The sequence below is a fragment of the Leptopilina boulardi genome, unplaced genomic scaffold, assembly GCF_019393585.1.
Source record: "Leptopilina boulardi isolate dan_hultmark-lab unplaced genomic scaffold, ZJU_Lbou_2.1 LbouV2_392, whole genome shotgun sequence".
Taxonomy (NCBI): domain Eukaryota; kingdom Metazoa; phylum Arthropoda; class Insecta; order Hymenoptera; family Figitidae; genus Leptopilina; species Leptopilina boulardi.
Window position 1 is genome coordinate 3,699,481 of NW_026137965.1, and position 23,656 is coordinate 3,723,136.

General features: G+C 29.5%; 1 protein-coding gene across 5 annotated transcripts in view; it reads right to left on the reverse strand.

The window, feature by feature from the left end:
* Window positions 1-745: 745 nt before the first annotated feature.
* LOC127288614 (forkhead box protein D3-like) overlaps window positions 746-23,656 on the reverse strand; it is a 52,200-nt gene continuing 29,289 nt past the window's right edge. For 3 of the 5 annotated variants that reach the window (XM_051316170.1, XM_051316169.1, XM_051316171.1), the window contains exons 4-9: window positions 6,531-7,265; window positions 4,817-5,021; window positions 4,553-4,595; window positions 4,138-4,216; window positions 3,899-4,072; window positions 746-2,478 (exon numbers count right to left, since the gene is read on the reverse strand). In XM_051316170.1, the coding sequence (XP_051172127.1) occupies window positions 2,351-2,478; window positions 3,899-4,072; window positions 4,138-4,216; window positions 4,553-4,595; window positions 4,817-5,021; window positions 6,531-7,265 (1,364 nt within the window). In that variant the 3' untranslated portion in view covers window positions 746-2,350. The remainder of the gene's footprint in view (window positions 2,479-3,898; window positions 4,073-4,137; window positions 4,217-4,552; window positions 4,596-4,816; window positions 5,022-6,530; window positions 7,266-23,656) is intronic. The other 2 variants (XM_051316173.1, XM_051316172.1) reach the window with 2 other exon arrangements.

Here is a 23,656-nt window from a genome sequence, read left to right on the forward strand (position 1 = left end):
TGGTTTTCAATCTCTTGTTGAGAAGCAAAAATTACATGTAGTTTTTTAAAAATTATTTATCAATCTAATCACAAATAAAATAAGAAACAAATTTTTAATTCAATTTTTTTAAATCAAAATTTGCTTTTTTAAATAATTTTTTTTCTGATTAATAAGTAATTAAATAAATAACAATAAATAATTATAAAAATAAGTCATATAATTATTTATAAAAATTAAAAATTTGTATTATTAAAAATAATGAAATAATTATATAATTTTATTAATATATATTTAAATATAATTATAATATAATTGTAATATTATTTTATTATAATTATAATTAATAAATTTTTATATATAAACATTTCATAATGTCAGATACCTATATATATATTATATAATCTGTTGATTCCACGAAATGAAAGATGATGCTTTTGCACATTAATAAAAAAGGATCGAGTAAAAATCTTTTTGTAATTCAATCTTATAATTTATATGTTGTAACGATATATTGAATACATTACGTAAAGTATATGAAGAAAATCTCATATTATCAGATTCAATATACATTTTATCTTTTAATGATTTTAAAATAAATTTAACTATACAATACACATTGCATTTCCACAATATGAGAATATAATAATTATTATAAAATATATATTATACGAAATACTGCGTCTCCATTATACAGTCGTCGAATATCTATATCTATATTTATTTATATAGAGTAATTAAAATTAAAACAATAAATAAAATCTCATTTTTCTTTTTTTTTTTAATTATATATCTTCAGAGAAAGCACGTATACACTATTAGTTTTTCAACATAAAAAACGCAAAAAAAAAAAAATTCGCTACTTGTGTTTCGTAATAAGCCTCTCTATTAACGAATTTCGAGGACGGTGGAGTTTTCATTTATTTTTTTTTTTATTACCCTTTTTTAAAATAAATTCATGACGACTTATATAATTGAACATTGTTCAAAACTTAAATTTACTATAATATTAAATTTTATACATGAAACGAATAATTATCTTTACAAGTGAAAAAATATCTTTACAAAGAAAATGAAAAAAAAAAAAATATGAGAAAATTATTTTATGAAGATTATTATATTACGATTACATCACAACTGTTAAAGTTGTAATCAATTTTTGGTTTCTATAAGTGTTCATATATAGGAGATAATCGTACACTTAACTATATATATAGCTATATTATTAAATTTACATCAATATTTATTACACGTTAATTTTAACTGTTTTTAATTTTTTTCCTTTTTAGCAATGTAGCGAGTTATATAATATTTTTTTATACACATATGCAGAATTTTTATCAGTCAGCCTTATACTGCAATTAACACACTTTTCAAGTAAAAAAAATTTTCTTTAAAAAATAATTAAAAACCAAAACCAATTTTCTATATGTACGCATGTTTTTCGCTATAGTTTTTTTTTGTTTATTTATTTAAAATAACAATAAATGAATTTTTTAGTGAAAAATTTTAATTCAGTAATTTAAAAAAAAATTATTATTATTATTATATTATTAGATTTTTAGTAATAATAATATTAAGAATAATTGAGTAATTAACGAAAAATACTAAGTAAAAATTACTATAGAGTAAAAAGAATAGAGTAAAATTCTTTTGTGCAAAATAGAGGTGAACAATTATGTTACGCGATTTGCGACGGCACAAATATATATGTATCTAATATATTTCTTGCTCTCAACAGTCAGCGCTGATATTAATCAAGTTGGAATTATTTTTGAAATTATTCCAAGGTGGAGAGAAATACACACACGAATTTTGTTCCAAATTTTGTTAACTATAGAAAAATACATGCGTAAATAAATCAAAATATAATTTCCATATAGAAAAATTGTTTCTAAATTTTTATTCCATACCCTTTAACTGACAAGAAGAAATAAAATTTTACAAAAGTAATGAAAAAAAAAAAAAATATCAAGCAATTAAAGGATATAAATTGAAGTTTTTGTTGCCAATTTTAAAAAGTGTACAATAAAACTCGAGTTTCTATATAATAATACAAAAGAAGGGGGAGAAAGGGGGGCCACGCACAGCCAAATGTAATGTGATAAATAGAATATAAATTTAAATCATAACTTAATAACTAGACGCAATTGTTTATTTATTTATTTTTTTTTGTAAATCTTATTTTTTAACGTCAATTATTATTGGAGATCAGGATCGATACGTTTTTTCGCATACAGAATTGTAACATAATCTCGAAAAGAGATGATTGAAAAGTATACGTGATCCAATAACAGCCGCATACGTTGAAGATTATATTGAATAATATAATATTTCTGACGTACCTGCATTTAACATCTTTTTTTTCTATTTAGTACAAGCGTTTGTTACTATCGACAAATGGTGATGAGACAGATCCTACCATATTTGATACAACACCAAGTGGTGGTGACATGCCACTCGGTGACACTGTCGTACTTCCCGGTTCTTCTTTTATAACTGGAAAAACGAAAATTAAAAATTCCGATTTTTTACATTAAATCCGAAAATTTATTCAATATTTTTTTTTTTATTTTAATTTAATAAATATAAAAATTATAAATAAATATATAATTTCATTTTATTTTATTTTATAATTTAATTTGAAACAAAATATATTTAAAATTTATTGAAATGATAATTATCTGATACAAATAAATATATTTATTTTATAATATACATAGTACAAATAATTCAATTATTTGAAAGAAAAAAATTTTTTTCATACGATTAATAAAAATTTGAATTTTTCAAAATTATTATTTGCTCGAATTTTTATTAAACAAAATAATTTTTATATTATAAAATAAATATTAGAATTAATTCTTTACTAGTTGAATTAAAATAATTTGTTCGAAATTACATCCAAAAGAATTTTTATTTTACAGAATGAATATTAGAAATTTTTTCTAGCCGAATTTTCATTTGTTCGAATTTATGTTTAAAATATAATTCTTAGAACTCCGAATTTTTATTTTACAGAATTTTCATTTATCCATATAAATATGTGACGTTCCATGAGGAAAGGGACCTTAGCTGCAAAAAAATGAAAATTGAGTTTTTGATATCAGTCGATAGATCTTGAGTTGCTCTTTCAGATACAAAAGTTAAAAATTGTACTTTTCTATTTAGTTTTTTTGTTATAAAGCATTAATCATTACCATGTTAATCGCGTTCCAGCACGGACTACAGAAACCATCCCCACCACTTCTACACTAGTATACTTGTCGTAAGCGTGAGCTGTAGGAACGATGTAGTAGTAAGGTGGTGGGGCTGATTTTCGATGGAGGGTCTCAACCAATCAGGGACGCTCCACTTTAAATATCTTTTCTGGAAAATGCGTCTATTGCAGCTAAGATCCCTTTCCTCATGGAACGTCACATATGTATCTAGCAACAAAATTTGGACACAAGAAAAACGAAATAATATTTCGTTGATAAATTCTGATTTGTCAATTTTTAAATTTGCACCCTTTTTCTTTCTAATTTTCGTTTTTTTTTTTTTTTTTGTAAAATAAAACTTCTTTTAAAAGGAGACGCCAGTATTAAATTTTCGTTGTTCCTTCCCTATTCTATCTAAAAGAAAATCGAGTAAATAATAATTTTGTAAAATGAAAATTCGATGAAATAAAAAATCTATAAATTGAAAATTCATTTAACTAACAATTTTGATAATATAAAAAATTCGTTTAAATGGAATTTCTGTAAAATAATAATTCGAAGAATTAAAAATTCGACTAAATGGTAAATTCGCGACAATTAAATTCTGTCAATTGAAAATTCTAATTTTTTTAACTTATTGATAGATAAGGAAATTAATTAATTAATTATAAAATAAAATGAAAAAATATTATTTTGAAAATCTTGATTTATGGACATACCATCGGACCAATATGGATATCTTGAGGACATGGTATCAGCGGCAACTGTTGCAGTTGTATCGTACCTTCTTCCACATGTGGAAAAATTACTACCAAATGAACTTCCACTCATTGAAACCGGTGAACCTGTCGCACTGCCTGGAACATCGAGGTAATTTCCTTGAAACGCTTTGACTGGACGTCGAATAATTTCAATCATGGAATATCTTCCGTTGAATTAAAAGAAGTTGAGAACTCACCTAAGGATGAACTTAATTGACCGTAACCATTCATCGATGGAATCTGCATGGACTGCATTGGCTGCAATTGTTGCTGCAGCTGAAAATAAAAAATAGAAGCGATTTTTCATATTATTCTTGTGAAAAGCAGAAAAGAAGAAAAAAAAATACATACGGAAAATGGCACGAGAAAAAAGATTAAAAAAAAAAAGAAAACTAAAAATATTAGAAGAAAATTATAAATTTTATATAAAATCCACAAAAAAATAGATTAGAACAAAATAAGAAAATAGAAACAAGAATAGAAAATTAATAAGAAAAAACAAGAAAAGAAAAAAGAAGAAACTAAAATTTGAAATAAAATTTGTCTATAAAAAAAAAACAATTAAATCCAATTAATGTTTTTATGACTAAAAAATCAGTAAATTATTATTACCGCTTGACAATGTGAATAACTCGAAAATTGTGGTTGCCAGGAGCTGAAAAAAAAATAAGAAAAATATATTTGATCGTGATAATTAAATACAGATAATTTTAAATTTTGCTATCTACTAATTTTTGCTATTTTTTAATGAATAGTTAATAATTAATTAATAAAAAATAATAATTATTATAATTAATTAAAAAAAAAATTATTTTATCTTTTTTGCTATTTTTTTTATAAGTATATACCAAATATTATATAATTCATAACAAATACCTGGTATCGTATCGAGGATATGGAGGAGCATAAGACGGTGGCGAATGAGCAAAAAGATTTCTAGTTGCACTAAGATGAACATGACTCGTTGAATAAGGATCACTAAATAGACTTTTTGGATGATAAGAAGTATTTCTGTATGGACGTTTCATACGTCTTCGTCTACGATAATTGCCATGTTCAAACATATCATCGTATTGTGGATCTACCAAAAAATAAAAATTCCAAATCCCAACTGTTTATTACATAATACAAAATGATTAATCATAAATATTAAAAAAAAAAAATAAATAATTATAAGTATTAGTAAACAAATTTAAAACAAAATTTTTTGTAAATTGTAAAAAAAAGAACAGAAAAATTTTCTAAGATTTTTGAATTTTTTTTTTATATTTATTTTAGTACTAAAGCCCATGTTATCGTCACACAGAAGAGTTGATTATAATTTTTTCAGTAGTTGAAGTTGGTGTTCAGTCAGACAAAAGCTTATGAATTGTTGGACAATTTTAGATTTGAATTCAAAAATATTATTTTCTTTGATAAAAATATAAATATTTTTTGTTAATTTTATTATTCAATTTATTGTTTAAATATTTATTGAAAAACAAATAATTTAAAAATTAACTTTTTTGAAAAATATAACGTAAGTAAAGAGAAATTTGATTTCACTAAAAAAAAAATCAAATTTAAATCCAAAAAACGGATTTTTTTGAAATTTTTAAGAAAAATATTTGTATCAACCCTGACTCAAATAGTAATTATTTTTATAAATATTTATTTTATAATAGTCAAGTACACAATTATTTGAATTTTAATTATTTAACGCGTTAGAAAATTTGACTAATTATTTATTTTAATTAAAAATTTTAGTAGATTTTAATTTATTTTTTATAAAATTCTTTTAGTTATTCATTTTTTTTGACTTTTCAAAAATTTTTTTTTTGATTAATTACGAATAATATAAATTACTAAATATAAAAAAAAAATGAAATAAAAAATAAAATGAAAATAAAAAATAGAAATAAAAAAATTAATTAATTTTGTTTAAATAAAGTGGCCTAAAAATGGTGTTCAACCAAAATATACCGAAACGTTACAAAAAATCAAATACAGTGGAATCTTTATTATCCGAATCGTAAAATATTTATCCGAACTTTTTTTTGCTTTTCCGAATCTTAAAATTGATTTTTTATATTTTTTTTCATTTTAAAAATTTTATCATTCAAATTTCGCTAAAAAAAACAAATAGATTTAATTTTTCAAAGCAAAAAAATTTTTTTTCATTATATATGGGCGAAATCACGTAAGATTTCCGTCGACCCTTTAAAGTCGGCCAAATATATTTTTTTCTTATTCTGTAGTGAAAAAAAGAGGTACGTATTTTTTTATTTTTTGAAAAATTTTCGAGTTATGAATTTTCAAAATTTCAGTTTCTTCAATGTAGACCTATTTTCAATGGCTGATAACTCGAAAAAAAGAAGAATTTTTTCAATTTTTGATAACAAAAGAAAAGATTCAGTTTTTCTTTTACTTTTCAATAATGTTAACAAAAAAAATTTTTTTTTCATTTTTTATTAAAAAAATATCAATTTTTTATTTTTAAAATTTTATCATTCAAATTTCGCTAAAAAAAGAAAACAAATAGATTTAATTTTTCAAAGCAAAACAATTTTTTTTTTCATTATATATATGTAAAAAAAAAAAATGGACTCACCAAGTGTCCAAAAATTGCCCTTCCTCTCGGCGCCACCTTCTCTTGGTACTTTTTGAAAACATTCATTCAACGACAAATTATGTCTAATTGAATTTTGCCAACCCTTTTTATTATTCATATAATATGGAAAATTTGTCGTGATATAAGAATAAATTTCACTCAATGTTGCACGTTGATGGGGACTACTTTTAATAGCCATTGCAATTAATGCAACATAACTATATGGTGGTTTAGCAGTTGTTGATGTTGCCGATGATGATGATGTTGAATTTGTACCAGAAACATTTGATTCCGAATCATTTGCATTTGTTGCCAATGATGATGCACTGGTTATTGAATTATTATTATTATTGTTACCATTGTTTGTACTTTGTCCAACAACAGTCAATGAAATATCTTTTTCCTTCAATTTATTATTATGATTATGATGTTGATGATTATTTGAATGACCTAATGAATTTGATGTGAGAATTGATAATTCATTTGTTGCACTATTGTGATTATGATTATTTTGATTTATTATTGTTGATTGTTGGGCGCTTAATGATTTTGACAAATTTCCTATTGACGATGAATCAAGTGATTTTGTTGAACCACTCATACAGCTATTGTGACTGTGATTGTTTTGATGTAGTTGAAGTGAATTTAAAGATTTTGATATAATTGGTAAATCGGGACTTTTTGATGTTGTACTCATACAGCTGTTTGACTGTAATTCCAAGACGAAATTGTTCACTGAAAAATTAAAATATAGACAATTTTTTAAAATTATAATTATACAATTTAAAAAAATTTTTAAACTACTGAAAATTTGGATATTTTTTTGAAATTCAGAATATTAGGAATTTAAAAAAAAAGTATATTTAACACTATTATATAATTTTATTGATCATAAGTAAAAAAGGTATTAATTTGCAAAGTTATATGTATTATATATCCTGAGTCACGTGCTCCCTAATCGGCTATCAAATTCTACTACATATATATGATATACAGAATATGGTTAATAATTTTTATGTTTTTGATTTTCTTTTTATATAACAATAATATTTATTATCATTATTATTTATATAAATAACTAGTAAAATTATATGTTTACAGGCCTCGGATTATACTTTTTCCGACTTTTTTCAAAAATACGACTTTTATCGAATAATTTTAATAAAATGCGACATTTTTTTTGCATTTGAAAAAAAATGTAAATAAAATACATTTTTTTAGTATAAAATGTAGATCTTCTTCAGATCATCTTCAATTCAATTATTTAACAAATTTTGAACTAAAATGATTCTTCACTAAATTAATTATTTTTAATAATTTTAATGAAATACATCACAAATTCAATTATATCAAAATTATTTTTCAATTAAAATTTTTATAAAATTTAACAATTGTTTATAATTTAAAAAAAAATAAACAATAAAATTGAATTATTTTTTAAAAATTTCAATTCAAAATAAACTAAAATTCAATTATTACCCGAAATTTTAATTCAAAATCATAATTAAAAATCTAATAATTATCAAAAATTTTCAATTTAAAATTTAATTATTTACCAAGTTTTCAATTTAAAATGAAATAAAATTCAATTATTTTTTAAAAATTTCTATTCAAAATTAATTATCCAAATTTTCAATCAAAAATTAACTTAAATTAAATTATTATCCAAAATTTCAAGTAAAATTCAATTATTTCCCAAAATTTTCAATTCAAAATGAACTGAAATTGAATTATTTTCCAAATTTAAAATCAAAATTAAATTTCATTATTCTCAAAAATTTGAATTCAAAATTAATTGAATTTTCAATCATTTGAATTTAAAAGCATCTAAAATTTAATTATTTCTAAAATATTTTCCATCGAAATTTTTTTTTGAAATTTAATAATTTCAATTATAACTCTAAGGAAATTGAATTATTTTTAACTATTTTAATAATATTCTTTGAAAATTCAACTATCTGAAACCATTTTTCAATTAAAAATGATTTTCAAATTATTGTATTTTGTCCGCATTTTCTAATAAATTTTTAGTGAAATCATCGAAAATTTTAATTACAATACACTTAAAGTTTCAATTAATTTCAAAAATCTCAATTTTAAATCTTTGAAAATTCAATTAAATTTAAAAAATGTTTTCCAAAAATTGTTTGATAAATTATTTTTAGTTCTGTAAAATTTAATAATTGTTTGAAAATTAACAACATCTTTTGAAATTTAATTATTTCTAAAAATTTCATCTTTAACCCTTCGAAAAGGATTATTATTGAAAAAAAATTTTTATTTAAAAATCTATAAAATATTTTTGTTAAAATAAAAAACAAATCCACTTTTTTTTGGAATATAAATCGACTAAAACGACTTTTTTGTGTCTTTAAGTTGATTCGAGGCCTATGTTTTTATAATTAATATTTAATAGGTATTCGTTGGCCCCTGGTATCTTAAAAATTAATTTTTTAAAATTAATTTTTTTCAAATTACTATCTTGTACGAAATTTCCTGGCGCATCTTTTTTCTCATCATAAATTTTTTGTATTTGTATACAATTTTTGAATCAATATACAACTTTAAAAAAAATTTTGTTGGTAAACGTTGTGTACTTCAGCTTCGTGAATTGAATTTTCGAATTTGGAATTTTAAAGAAACTTATTCCGAAATTTGGAAACACAATTATACAACTTTGGCAAAAATGAGAAAAAGAATTGTCAAAATTTACCACGTCATAAGATTACTATTCATAAAAACACGTGAAATAAGAAATGGCCAACTTCAAGTTATAGGACAGACCAAGCATTTTATTATTATATAATAGTGACAATAAATTTTTATTTTTATATTTTACTTTTATTTTTTTTAAAGTTTATTTATTTTATTTTTATTACTTTTTAATTTTTGATGGGGTTATTATCATAAAAATAGATTTTTTTTTGAAAACGATTTTACAAGCATGTATATCATAAGTTATGATACATGTGTAAAATTGTTGAAAAAAAAAATTAATTTTCATTTGATGATCGCAATATAGTAGTCATCATAGAGTATACAGGTCGAAGATCATAGCGAGTGGAAAATCATATCCATATCGCATTCTTGAAACATTGTGCGAGTTCCACGAGGAAACGTGGTATTCAGTGCGCCGATAAGCGAAATACAATACAATTCGTGACATCACTTTGCGAATTACCAAGTCTCCGTAAGCTATACTTGCGAGATTGTTTGCCAGCTTTCAGTTATTGTTATTATTATTATTATTATTAGTAAAATTATTTATAACTAATTCATAATTTAGTATAAAAAATTTCAATCACTAATTTAAAATTAATTATCAAATTTTCCTACTCCAAAGGCACTGAATAATAAATTAGTTCTAATAATTAGTAATAATAATAATAAATAATAATAATAATAATAAAAAGTAAAAATAATTAAAAATATTAAATTGTAAAAATAATTAGATAATAAATAAATAGTATAATAATAATAATAATAATAATAATAATAATAATAATAATGAAAAATAGTACACTGAAAAAAAATTATTTGATTCAAATAATTGCTGGTTTACAAATAAATATTCTCTTGAACCAAATAATTTTTATTTAATCTTAAATGAATTGTATTTGGACCAATAATTTTTGTACTTTAAACAAATACCATTTAATTGACTCAAATAATAATTATGTTTGATACAAATAAATTTTTTTTCACTTACGGAAAAAATGAAAAAGTAATTTTTACTACTTTCAGAGTAAAACGGGAACTGTCTGAAGTTTCTGCGCATCTCTGGCAACTTTTACTCCAAAAATAGTAAAATTTACTTCAGAAATAGTAAAAATTACTACGGAAACAGTAAAATTTACTACAAGAAATAGTGAATTTTACTATTTTTGGAGTAAAATTTGCCAGAGATGCGCAAAAACTTCGGACAGTTTCTGTTTTACTCTGAAAGTAGTAAAAATTACTTTTACTTTTTTTCCGTGGCTGTAATAATAAATAGTAATAATAAATCATAATTTATTTAAATAATAAAAATTTTTATTTTTTTTTATTTTTTTAAATAATTCTTTTTTAATATAAAAATAAATAATAAAAATTTATCATATATATAAAAGAAAAGATATTTTAAAAAGAACAATAAATGACATTCAATAAACGATTATGCATGAAACCTACTTTCTTATATTATATAAATGTATGTCACCTAATATTGTTAATTTGCTTATTTTGTCATATAATTGTCATTAAAGTTTTGCCTCTATATAATATATATACAATGAATACAATATATTATATATTATTATATTATAATATATATTGAAGCACAATGTATATATATTTTCTCCTAAGAAGATATATATATAAATATATATATATATATATATATATATATATGTATAAAGTTGCGACAATTTTTTATAAGAATCATGACTCGATTGATGCAATATAATAATAATTAAAAAAAAAAAAAGAAGTAACGTTTTCGTCCTTGCAGACTTTTACACTCTCAGCAAAAATCTGAAGAAGACTTCTTTTCTTTTTTACGTAATTCAATTACGAAAAACATTCTTTCATTATTATTATTATTATTATTATTATTATTATTACGCTGACATTGTCATCTTTTTCGATTGTGAAATTATATGCAAATCGAGATGAAATTGACTTTGAAATTATTTATATCAACCAATCCACGGAACTTTACGATTTTAATAAATATCAAATATAAAATTTTTTAAATTGCAAGCAAACGGATTATTACTATTTTATTTTTTATTTATATTTATTTATTTATTTTATTTTAACTAATTTTTATTATCTACTTTTATTTATTATTTATTTATTAGTTGTTTTTCATTTATTTTTTATTTATTGTTTATTTATTTTTTTTTATTATTTATTTACTATTTTGTTATTTACCTAAATATTAATTTAAAATAATTCTAATTTCACCAAATTTCGATTCAATATAATTCCCATTCAAAAGAATTTTAAGTGATATCTCAAATGTTAGAATTTCCACTTCACCGAATTTTCATTTGTCCGAATTTTTGTTTGTACGAATTGTTGTTTGACAGAATTCCGTAAACACCGAAACTTCATTTGTCAGAAATTGCAAATAACCGAATAAAAAATCAACAAAAAAAAATTTCGGCGCGATTTTTAAAACTCACCAATCAGAAATTACAAAAAAAAAAAACAAATTGTGATTGTTTAAAAATCGAGTTGAAACTTTTTTGCATTTTCAGCAACTTTTGTTTTTCACAAATAGAAAAAATTACTCCTAAAATAGTAAAGTTCACTCCAAAAATAGTATTTTTTACTATTATAAAAAGCTCCCACTTTAGGATTTACTTTTAAGTATATATATAGTAAAAAATTACTTTATTTTTGTTGTCCATTTTTCTCCATATAAAAAAAAATGCTGTTCTATAAATATAAATTCGTTTCATTGTAACTTGTAATGTTATTAAATAGTTACAATAATATATATATATATATATATATATATATATATATATGACGTGGCGCAAAAAAAGGTGATGAAGGTGAGTTCATCGCGTGAAGCAGATGCGGGATAAATTATATTGTTTTGTGAGGTGTCACATGGCATATATGAATCTCTGGTTACAGTCAGGTGTGATTGCCAACTAATGTTATCATAATCTTGCGCGATGTTTGCTTAAACATCTCTTTTTCTTCAAAGAAACATGAACAACATTTAATAATAATGACAATTGTGACACTTTCATCTTCTCTCTTTTTTTTTACATATATGCAATATACATATATACAAAACTTGCCGATTAGCAAAATAAAAAAATAATAGGACGCATGATTTTATATTCCAATAAAAATTATTTTCATTTTAAAGAATTTTATTTAAATTATAAAAATTTTCAAATTAAATTTTTTACGTATTTTCCTTTTAATTTTTTATACCTACTAATTTTCATTTTAACTTTTGTAGAAATTTCAGTTTTCAAATTGGTATTTGATAAAATTTTCTTTTTAAAAGAATTTTTATTTTATATAGAATTTTTAAGTTACCGAATTTTTATTCGACAGAATTCTTAAAAGGCCGAATTTCAATTAGACCGAAATTGAAAATGGCCCAATGAACAATCGACAGAAAGAATTTGGCGCGATTTTTAAAATTCTCCAATCACGATTTTCTTGATAATTATTCTGATTGGTGAATTTTAAAAATCGCGCCGAATTCTTTCTGTCAATTGTTCGTTCGGCTATTTGCGATTTCGGTCAAATTGGCCTAATAACACAAGATATCTTGGGATATATTGATAATATCCCGCAGACATCCTAGGGATATCCTATGGATATCAAAAGGATCTCTTAAGGATATCCAAAAAATCGGCGGTTTGGATATCCTTTGGATATCCCATGGATATCTTCTGGATATCTCTATAGACTTTTATAAATGTCCTCCAGATATCCCATAGATATCGTCAGGATATCCCACAGATATTTTCAGGATATTCTCAGTATATCTTCTGGATGTCAAGGAGATATTCTCAGGATACTGTTTTTAAAGTCATTATGAGACTACACACTAAAAAAGAAATCTTGATTTCAGCCTATTTTTGAGGCTGAATTTAAGGTGTAAACGAAGTCAGACCAATTAAAAAAGGACAGACTTATGCAAAATATATGGGCTTAATTTAATGATAGAACGTCTAACAGCCTTCCGGCGGGATGAAAAAGACTCACGTGAGTCCCTCCGAAATCGCTTTATAAAATTAACATGGATTCAGATAATCCAAAAGTAAAATATATCGTTGGAAAGGTAAAAACACAAGCTTTTAGCGCATGTAAACATAATGTTTGTAAATTAAAATCCCTAGGCTAGGGAATTCAAAGAAAAAGGACGTTTTTATAGGGTTTTTTTGACGAATCCAAAAAAATATTTAAACTGAATTTTTTTTTAAAATAAACTATCACATTTTATTCTTTGAAGACTTCAGAAGAAAATGAGAGTAGTTAGACTGAAAAATATTGGTTTTTGTAGATTTTACAGTGAATTTACGAAAAACTGTTTTTTTGGCTTGTAGCAAACATGCAAAGTTTGAAGGCTTCGAAACATGGTTTAATATTATTTTTTTTTAAAGTCTAACGCATGAATTTTTTCGTTTTTACGTCTACTTTAATAAGAAAAGGTGAAAAAAAAAATTTTGAGTTCCCTTTTTACCACCCTCTTCTTCTTCTTCTTCTTCTTCAAAAAAAAAAATTGTATATGGTGTGGCTTCGATAATATCAGGCCAATTCGATGAAACTATAGTTCTTAGACGTGGTGAATGCACACAGAGTCCTGAATCAAAATAACAATGTGGTGAAAACCATTCTAATGTAGAATGAAAACTTGTAACTTGAAGCAAAGTATAAGAAGAAAGGTTGTATCGAGTCCGAAGTAGTCTTAGAAAAAAGATTAAAGCGCAGCACACAAGTGTAACGTTGTTTATGTATGTTGTTTGCATCAGAGTAGTGTGAGAATAGGTGATTGTATCGTGAAGCAAGGCGTGAGTATAATAGCTGTGTCCAGTCCAAAGCAGGTTGAGCGAGCAGGCAGTGTCGAAGCAACCGTGTTGAAGCACGCATGTGTGATGCAGACTTTGTATGTTGCTTGCAGCAAGGTTGTGGAGAAACGAGGTATTTGTAAAGCTCAATGGATGCGTGGAAAGGAAAATTGGAAGCATAGATGGGAGCCCCCCTCCCAACCGAACCAAAGTGAATTATAATAAGCAGTACAAACAATGCATTTTCAAAACTTATAGACGTATCAATAACAACTCAATGAACAAGATCGATGTAACTGCTCACTGATGTGATCCCATGGCGCCACCCCGCGAGGGCACCACTGAGCCGTCCCGAGGTGAAGCCGCAGGGATGGGAAGTCCGAGTGTGTGAGAAGCATGATGTGTAGATCGGGTCCGAGCTAGAGGCCTGAGACAGATGTAAAATAAATATATCGCCTTGGCGGCTAGATAAAACCCTTAGATTAACTAAAACTAAACTTTGAAACAATAACAAGTGTAACTTAACCTAGGATCCTACGTGCTAAAGCTTAAAAAACTAATAGAAATAAAGTAAACAAATTTAATAACTACGGAGGTAGGTGAGATTAAATTAGTACACCGCGCCCAATAAAAAAATCCCCTAACTCCGAGACAGATTCTAGGTCTGGATGGAATATAAGAGCAATAAGTTTTGCTTCCAGGTTGGAGATATCATTGAACTTTTTCCTGACAAAGTTAATGAAGTTCGAGCGGCCAGGATTAAGTAAAATGCAGTGGTTGAGCAGATGAGGAATAGAACCTATGCCCTCCCCACAAGAGCAATGGGGGGGGATATTCCAGTTCATTCGCAGAAAGTGTGCGCCGACGCGTATGTGGCCCGACCTGAGACGGGATACCAGGTTGATATAATTCCTAGGTAGATCAAAGCTCCGAAACCAAGGTCTATCCACCTTATGGTTCACATATTCAAAATATATCTGAGAGCATCTTCGGGGATCGAAAAATGGCCATTGAATGTTAAAACTAGCTTGATGGTCCTTTTCAATGAGGTTTTTAATCTCCTCCATACTAGGATGAGAAAGATAGCCCGTAAAAGGGGTATTACTAATATCAAGAGTAGCAGCCATTTTAGCAAGACGGTCGGCTTCAGTGTTACCCTCCAGGTCCAGGTGGGCAGGGACCCATAAGAAATTAATCAGTTGACCTTTCTTAGTGATATTGATAATGATGTTAACGATATCATGGATAATGGGGTCAAGGGAGAAGTTTGCGACCCTATCCTTCAAGGCAGAGAGGGAACCAAGAGAATCCGTACAGATAATGGATTTATTTATATTGTAATCCCTGACATATTTACAAGCCTGAAATATGGCGAAAAGCTCCACAGAAGTAGACGAAAAGCAGCCCCTAACTTTAGTGCCATGCCTGAAATTAAGACCTGGAACGAAAAAACTGGCACCAGCTTCGTCATTAGACAATTTGTACGACCCGTCTGTGAAAATAGACGTAAAGTTCGGATATCGCGCCTGGAGAAAATCGTTTAAAGAAGTCTGATGTGACTTTGATCTCCTGATACTAAACCCCTCCTTGAGATCAATAAGAGGAGACAACTCAAACATCAGGTCAGACCAAACTTGGTTATAGTAGCCAGGCCGCCTCGGTTTTTTGGGTGTATCAAAAATATCATAAGTAGGTCTGAGGTGGACGAGCAGAGGTAGGGATGAGGCGTACTTAGGAAAATTTCGTTGACTTTTGCTTTTTAGATCCAAATGGGCAAGCCTTTTTGCCGTAGGGTTATCACTCCAGGAGCAAATTCTAATCGCGTTTCTGTGCAAGGCAAGATTCCTTCTAAGGTGGAGAGGAGGTTCATTAGCTTCTGACAATACTATAGGGATCGGAGTGGAACGCATAAAACCCAAAGCCGACCTTAAGGCCCTGTATTGCGCTTTATCCAGTTTTGCTAACGTGCTTTTGGAAGCTCCGGCGAAAAGAATAGAACCCCACTCCAAATGAGCCCTAATCAGCCCCTTGTAAATCAGTAGTAAGGTTTCCGGGTTTGCGCCCTTGGAAACTCCTCCCAGCACTTTTAAAACGTTGATAGCTTTGAAAGCTTTCGCAGCAATGTATTCAACGTGCAGTTTCCAAGAAAGCTTGGAGTCTAGAAGGATACCCAGATACATGATGGAATCGACAATAGGGATCTCCTGACCCTCTAGTTCCAGGCGAAGTTGCTGATCAACAAGAGACCTTCTATCGAAGAGGCAGAGCTGACTCTTCGAAGGGGAAAAGTTAAGACCAGCCTCAAGCAACCACGGAGAGAGAGAGCGCACTGCTTGAGCCAAGAGATTTAGGGCGTCCGTTACGGAAGTATATCGGCAGTAAAGTAGTATATCATCGGCGTATGGAAGAATCCGCACCCCTGGTGGAAGACGTGAGCAAATGTCTCTCAAAGCTAAGTTAAATAACAACGGGGAGAGAACGCCTCCCTGTGGAACTCCAACCCCACATTCATAGGTCCTTAGGTCGTCCTCCTTAAATGAGATGTTCCTTCTACAAACCATGTGTGCGACGAAGTTTCTCAACCTTGTCGGAGTACCGCAGCGTGCAAGATGGTCAAGAATCTTAGAAGGAAGGAGGGCATTGAAAGCCCCCTTAAGATCGAGAGCAAGGGCAGCCGTACCCCGGCCCAAGGTGAACCCCTTGAGAACATCAACCACAAGAACCGAGACACAATCGGTAACTGACCTGTTCTTCCTAAAACCAAACTGGTGGGGGGGAATCAAGCGGTTAAATTCCACATAGTGATCCAGCCTTTTTTGAATTAAGCGTTCCATTAGCTTGCCAACTGAAGAAGTAAGAGAGATTGGTCTGTACCCCTTGCCCCCAGGTTTGGGGATAAATTTAACTAAAGATTCCGTCCAGGAATCAGGGAAGATAGAAAAGCGAAAGCACACATTAAGGATATCCCTCAACTCTTCAAGGCTTGAGAGGGGAAGTTTGCGAAAAATAATATTCGGAATTTGATCCTTTCCAGGCGCAGAGTCCTTTTTACATAGGTTGATGGCCCAATTCAATTCATCGCGTGAAAAAGGGAGGTTGTACGGGTCCTCCTCTCGCAACACCGGCATCATCTGAAATTCAATAGGGGAAACCTCTTCCCTAACAATTTCTCTCTTCAAATCCGCGAAAGCCGCTGCGTCAGGGTCGTTAGATGCATTCATGGTGGGGGGCAGCTTGCCCTGGAAGGCTCTGACCAAGCCCCAAACTCTTTTAGAGCCCATCTGAGGAGAAATAGAGCTACAAAGAAGCTTAAATGATTCCAGTCTAATGTTCTTCAACATAGAGCCCGACCTCTCTACAACCCTCAGATATTCCTCGTAATTGGACGTACTGGGATCAGAGATGTAGTTTCTCCTGGCCAAAGTTCTATCCGCCAAAGCTCCGTCACACTCCGGCGACCACCAGGTAGGTTTGATCGGAGAGCGGCTTCTGGAGGCGCTTGGTAGATAGGCCCCAGCCTGTTTTAGGTTGCGGATAATGGATTCGATGAAGGAGTCGTAGCGCTCCCTGATATTAGAATTTCTAAAGGGCGGAAGAGAATCAATAAAGTGATCCGAGAGAATGGAGAAGTAGGACCAGTCCACCTTGTCCAGTCTAAGCCTATGTGAGCTATTGCAGGCAGACTGAGTTTCCAGATCAATGGTGAGAGAGACAAGAAAATGATCACTGCCGAAATGGTCGGGAAGAGTTTCCGAGAACGAAAAGCCCGCCATGGCAGGCGATAAGAGGATAAGATCAAGAACACTTTCTGCTCCATTCGCCGGGGATCTATAGGTGGGAATGTCCTCATTCATAACTATTAAGTTTCTTGTTTCAATAAGGTCCATGAGAGATTTTCCTCTTGGGTTGAGACGATATGGAGGGAAAAAAGGCAAGTGGGCATTAAAATCTCCCAAAAGAACCAGGTTACTATCTGCTGGGATAGGAGAAATAAGTTCCATCCAATGCTCCGCAGAGACTTTCGCTGAGGGAGATATGTAGGCAGAGATAAAAAAAAGAGGACCTCTACTGGTATTTATTCTAATACCCACAGCTTCCATCACGTCAGACCATGAACCCTGGAGATCCAGCATTTCCACGAGAATATCCCTCTTAACCAAAATCATCGTGCCACCCCCCCCGATACCGTGACGGAGCGGACGATCGCATCTAAAGGATCGAAATCCCTTAACATCCCATCTTTGATTGTGGCCCGATAGCCAAGATTCGGTAATTGATAAAATGTCCATATTTAGGTCAAACAGAAGAGTCTCTATATTAATTCGTTTATTCAGAACGCTGCGAGCGTTCCAGGTGCCACACCTCAAAGAACGATGAGAATTAGGATGGGGCATCCTGAGGTATTGTGCAGAAGTGTAATAAAATAAGACAAGCTATAAGAGTTAGGTGTGGGACTAGTAGCACGCGAACGGAGGTATGGATTATAAGGGAAGTTTAAACACGATCAAATTCTAGGTGAGAGGGCACCAAAACACCTGTAGCTTGAGTTGAGTTACGTGAAGCTTGGTTCTTACGAGCAGGAGTGATATTGGCCTTGGGAATTTCACCGACGTTCTCTGTGACATCCTTTATGTTACTCCAGGAGGTTAAAGGCTCATTAAGATCATCCTTCTGATAATCTTCCTCAATTGAATCATCCAGGGAGTGCATCGTCGTGTCACTGTCCAGATCTGATCGAATCGTGCTATTTTTGATGAGGGATGGATCTCTAGGTGAAAGAAAAATGTCCTGATTGTGAGTAGAATCACTGGGATTAAGTACGGATTCTATAGGTTGGACAAATGAAAAATGGGGATCTATTGGTTGATTGATAGTATCAGATGTTGAAGGTATGTGAGATGTTGAAGCAGAGGGAATCGATGAAACAGTAGCTGGAATTGTAGCTTGTTTAACAATAGGAGAATGAACTGAGTTCTTAATAAAACCACCCCTATCCCTGAGCAAGGATCTAGCGTCCGCATCAGAGATGTTTTTTAAGTACATAAGTTTCATCACCTCGAACTCATTTCTGTAGACTGTACAAGTGCTAGAAGAAGCCTTATGATTGCCCTTACAGTTCACACAGAAGTCCGACGAAGCCGGTTTCGTACAACCCTCTGATTGATGTGAATCACCACAATGTTCGCAAGTGGATAAAGATGCTTTACATTGTGAGGAAACATGGCCAAATCTTTGGCAGTTATAACATCGTTTTGGGATGGGAATGGAGGGAGTAACAAACGTGCGGGAGCTCCAAGAATATATAAAACGCGGAACAGTGGTCGATCTAAAGACCAGATCAATAATATCAAGCAGGCTGTTATCAGCCCTGGAGCGTCTTCTTTTTGCGGATACAATGATGTTAAGAGTTTCTGCATCTAAATTCACGATGATATCCGTTACCGAAAGTTGTATACTCGCCCTGATGAAACCTTTTTTGTATGCCACAGAATCTGGGATAAAAGTTTTATATCCAGAAGATATGAGAAAGTGTGAAGACAGAATCGCATTAGCATCCGACAGATTAACGCAAAATATCTTTATTTGGTTTCTCCCTGTAACGTGGATACGTCTCTCGCCTCTAGTAACCTCTGCTATTAATTTACCTATCGCTAGAGGATCATATTTACCAAGATTTTGGTTAGGGTTCGTGGATTCCATTAAAACAAGGTAAGGGCCCTCAGAATCTTCACTGTACTGGGTAAACATATGAGTGACATCTGCAGCCCAGTACAGTTCAGGGTTATTGAGATCCTCATCCGGACGTTTAGCATTCCGTTTACTAGGCCTGTTACCCGAATCAAATCTATGTGGTACTCGCTCTGCGAGTTGAGTAGGAGAGGGGATATCATTCTTACTCCTTTTCCTGACATCTGCACCAATAGGATTGCTCGGTGAAATATGATTAGGAGAGAGGGACAAATTGCGTTTGTTCGAGTTGTCAATTTCATTGATGTCACTCTCCGAACGAGCGAACCCAATTGCCGAGTGATGTGACAAAGATGTAAGTGTCGAAGTCAGAGATTGAGACGCAGAAGCTGAGTTCAATGATTCGGACGATCCCGGTCTAGAAGAGTTACGTCCGTCCAGTAAAGGTCTGAATTTATCCAGAACTAGTTGAGCGTTGGCGCGGGGTTGACCCGGCCCGGAATTACTTGGGGAAGACATGTGAAAAGAAGCACGTGCTAACCAGTCCCAAAAAATTGGGAATCAGGGGGAAGACATTTTGACCATGGAAAAAGATTCTATTTCTCTAAAGTTTCAATTAGTTATTACCCATTTCCTTATCTATATATATATTTATTCAAATATGTAATATTTATTTATTTATTTATCAAAATTATTTATTTATTCAAAATATGTATAAAAGTCCCGGAACTGTGATAGGCCCCAAACTCGCATCCGCCTCAACTTAAAACAATAATGAGTTTATGGAACATTTCGTTCATAAATTTAACTTAAATAAGTAAGCAATTAAACAAATAGTTCAACTTTAGTAGGGTCCGAGAGAAACAAGCCAATCAGTAAACAGGATACATCTCCCTGCGTACCTTCATTGAGTGTAAGAATTGAATAAAAGTACAAGAGAGTGAGGGATGGACCCAGTCTCGAACATTCAACCGAAAAATCAGACTCATAAAAAGTGTAGTGCTTAGCAGTTACATTAAGTCGAGACTGAGACCATTCAAACTCTGACAATTTAAATTAGAAATCATTTTTATTCACTTGAATTATTTATTTATTTATTTCAGATGATAATAATTTAGCACGAAATATCAATCTTAATACAAATTTAGCTTAAAAATTATATAAAACCAAAAAAAAACAAAAATCAAAATAAGATTTAATATATTTTGTTGTTTTCTTTATTCTTCCTTCCTTCTTTAATTTATATTTTCATTTATATCCAAAAGCCTGTACTGCCGTATAATCCCATTGAGAAAAAAAAAAAAGAAAAAAAATTTAAAGAAGCCCATCAACCTTAAAAAAGAAAAAATTTTAGAGATTGTAAAGGTGTAAATTTAAATTTAATTAAATGAATGTTACTTAAAACCCTCGAAAATTCAAAAAAAAAAAGAAAAAAAAGGTAAAGTTATACGGAAACAGGAGAAAGCAGCAAGACAAACATACCATACGCCTAAATATCCGTGAAAGCGGGTGAATATGACGTCAGGTCGTTGATGGCTAGTCGATGTGCTGGAACCACTTCGCTTAGCCCATGTGTTTGAATGGCCGTGAAATTAGTTAAAAGTAGCACTTTCGATATGGCGGGACCACTTCACTAGATGCGCAGACTCGAAACGCACACACCGGTTGTCGAAGACATAACCTAAGCCGGCCACGTGCGCGCAATAAAAGTATAATGTTTAAAAGTACTACTATGTGACACACACAAATTTAAATTTAAATATAGGTAGATAATAGAAACTTGATGCTCGGAAACAAAAAAAAAACTAGGGTAGGCGAATAAAATAATATCGCCGTTCACTATATCAAAGAAACACAACTGTCCCCTCCGAAGACCAACAACGGAGTCCTTTACCACCCTCATATATATAGGGCCATCCAAAAAAGCCTTCCGGCAGGACGGGCACTTGGACGTTCTATCATTAAGGTGTAAACGGTTTAAGACTTTGTTTTTACTGTGTACGAGTGAGAATATTCTGTGAATTAAATTTTATATAAATAAAATAAAATGCAACTTGTTTTTCGAGAAAGTTGTTTAATTTGAAAAATTATTAACTAATTTTTTTTCTCATTCGTGATTCATTCCTTTATTCATATGCTTAATATTGTCAGAAAATAAATTGGCTTTAAATAATATAAATTCTTCCCCGCAAATAACGAATAACTATTAATATTAATTATACATTAAGTGCATGAGTTTATTTAAAAACTTTGAAAAATGCATTTCAAATCTTCATTTAAAATAAATTAGAAGCTCATATGATTTTTGTTTTTATTATATTATTATTCATTATATTAGCTTAACAATTTTAACCTTTAAAAATATATGTTGAGCTATTAAATATCCCGTGAATATCCTAAGAATATCCCACGGACATCCTAAGGATATCCCATGGATATTCTGCGATATAATATCCAATAGATATTTTGTAGATGTCTTCGGGATATCCTGTGGATATCCTATGGATGTGCTGTTGATGTCTAGGATATCGACTATGGATATCCTTTTGTTATGAGGGTGAAATTCGGCCTTTTAAGAATTCTGACGAATAAAAATTCTGTTTAAAGTTCGTTTAAAAAAGCGAAATTCTATTAAATGCCAATTTCGATAAATAAAAATTCGTTTGAAAAATAATTATTAATAAAATTCTTTTAAAATGAAAATTTCTAACCTATGTTTTTTATTGGGATAATCATGCACCGGAAAATAATTACTGTTATCATTAATAATAATAATTATCATTGTTATTATTATTATTATTATTATTATTATTTTTCTCCTTTGTGTGGAGGAGAAAAAGGATATTCATAATATATATAAATATGGGAAAATGAAATCTCATAATAAAATTGTTTTATTGAGCGTAAAATTTTGAGCACGTGTAGGTCAACTGATATTTAGACTGATTGGAGGGATAATTGTATCATTTTCAGTGCACGCTTGTTAAACACCCTTTAATTTGATATGCCTGTATGATAAGCTGTAAAGATATACCTATGGTACCCTTTTGCCACGCGCACACAGTATTCGCTAATTTTAAATAATACCTTAATTAGTATAGTAAAAATTACAAAAAAAAGTGTTATTTTTTAATCGATTTTTTTTGCAAAAAAAGAAAATTGGAATTCTTTTTTTAAGACACGATTTTTGAATAAACAGAGTAGGATACATATATATTTTGCCGCACAATAATTGCAACGTGGGTAAAATGACGATAATGAGTGATCTTAGCTTAGGGCAAAGGGTTATCTTTTAAATGATAGCTCATCGCATCCACGGAACCGCATTACTATATATATATATATATATATTTATAATTATCTAACGACCTATCGACGAATGAAAAAAAGAAAAAAGAGAAATTGATTGTCATTTTCAAAATGAATTTTTTATTTTTAAAATTCATTATTTGTCATGAGCTCTAAAGGGAACTGGAAGCAAAAAATTATAGGTTATGTTTTGATATTTTTAATTGAAAATACATATCAAATCTCAATAGAAATTATTGAGTTTTCATTACATCTAAAATATTTAATAACTGATTTCGATTTTAGGTATAAATAAGAAGGAAATTTTAATTGGTAGGTAAGGTAGGTAAAACTACCGTAAACATAACCTATAATTCAGTTTATTTTACCGACAAATGTATAGAAATCAGTATTATTATATATATATATACGTCAGTAAAATAAATATCTACGTAAAATTACCACCTGGTAGGTAAGGTGACGTCATAAAAAAATCTATTTTCGGAGAAAAAGTTACCAGACATGCGCAGAAATTCCGAACAGTTTAGATTTTACTTTGCAAGTATAGTAAAGTTTACTTTACATCACCATAACATTCATATGACAACTTCAAATGTTCATTAA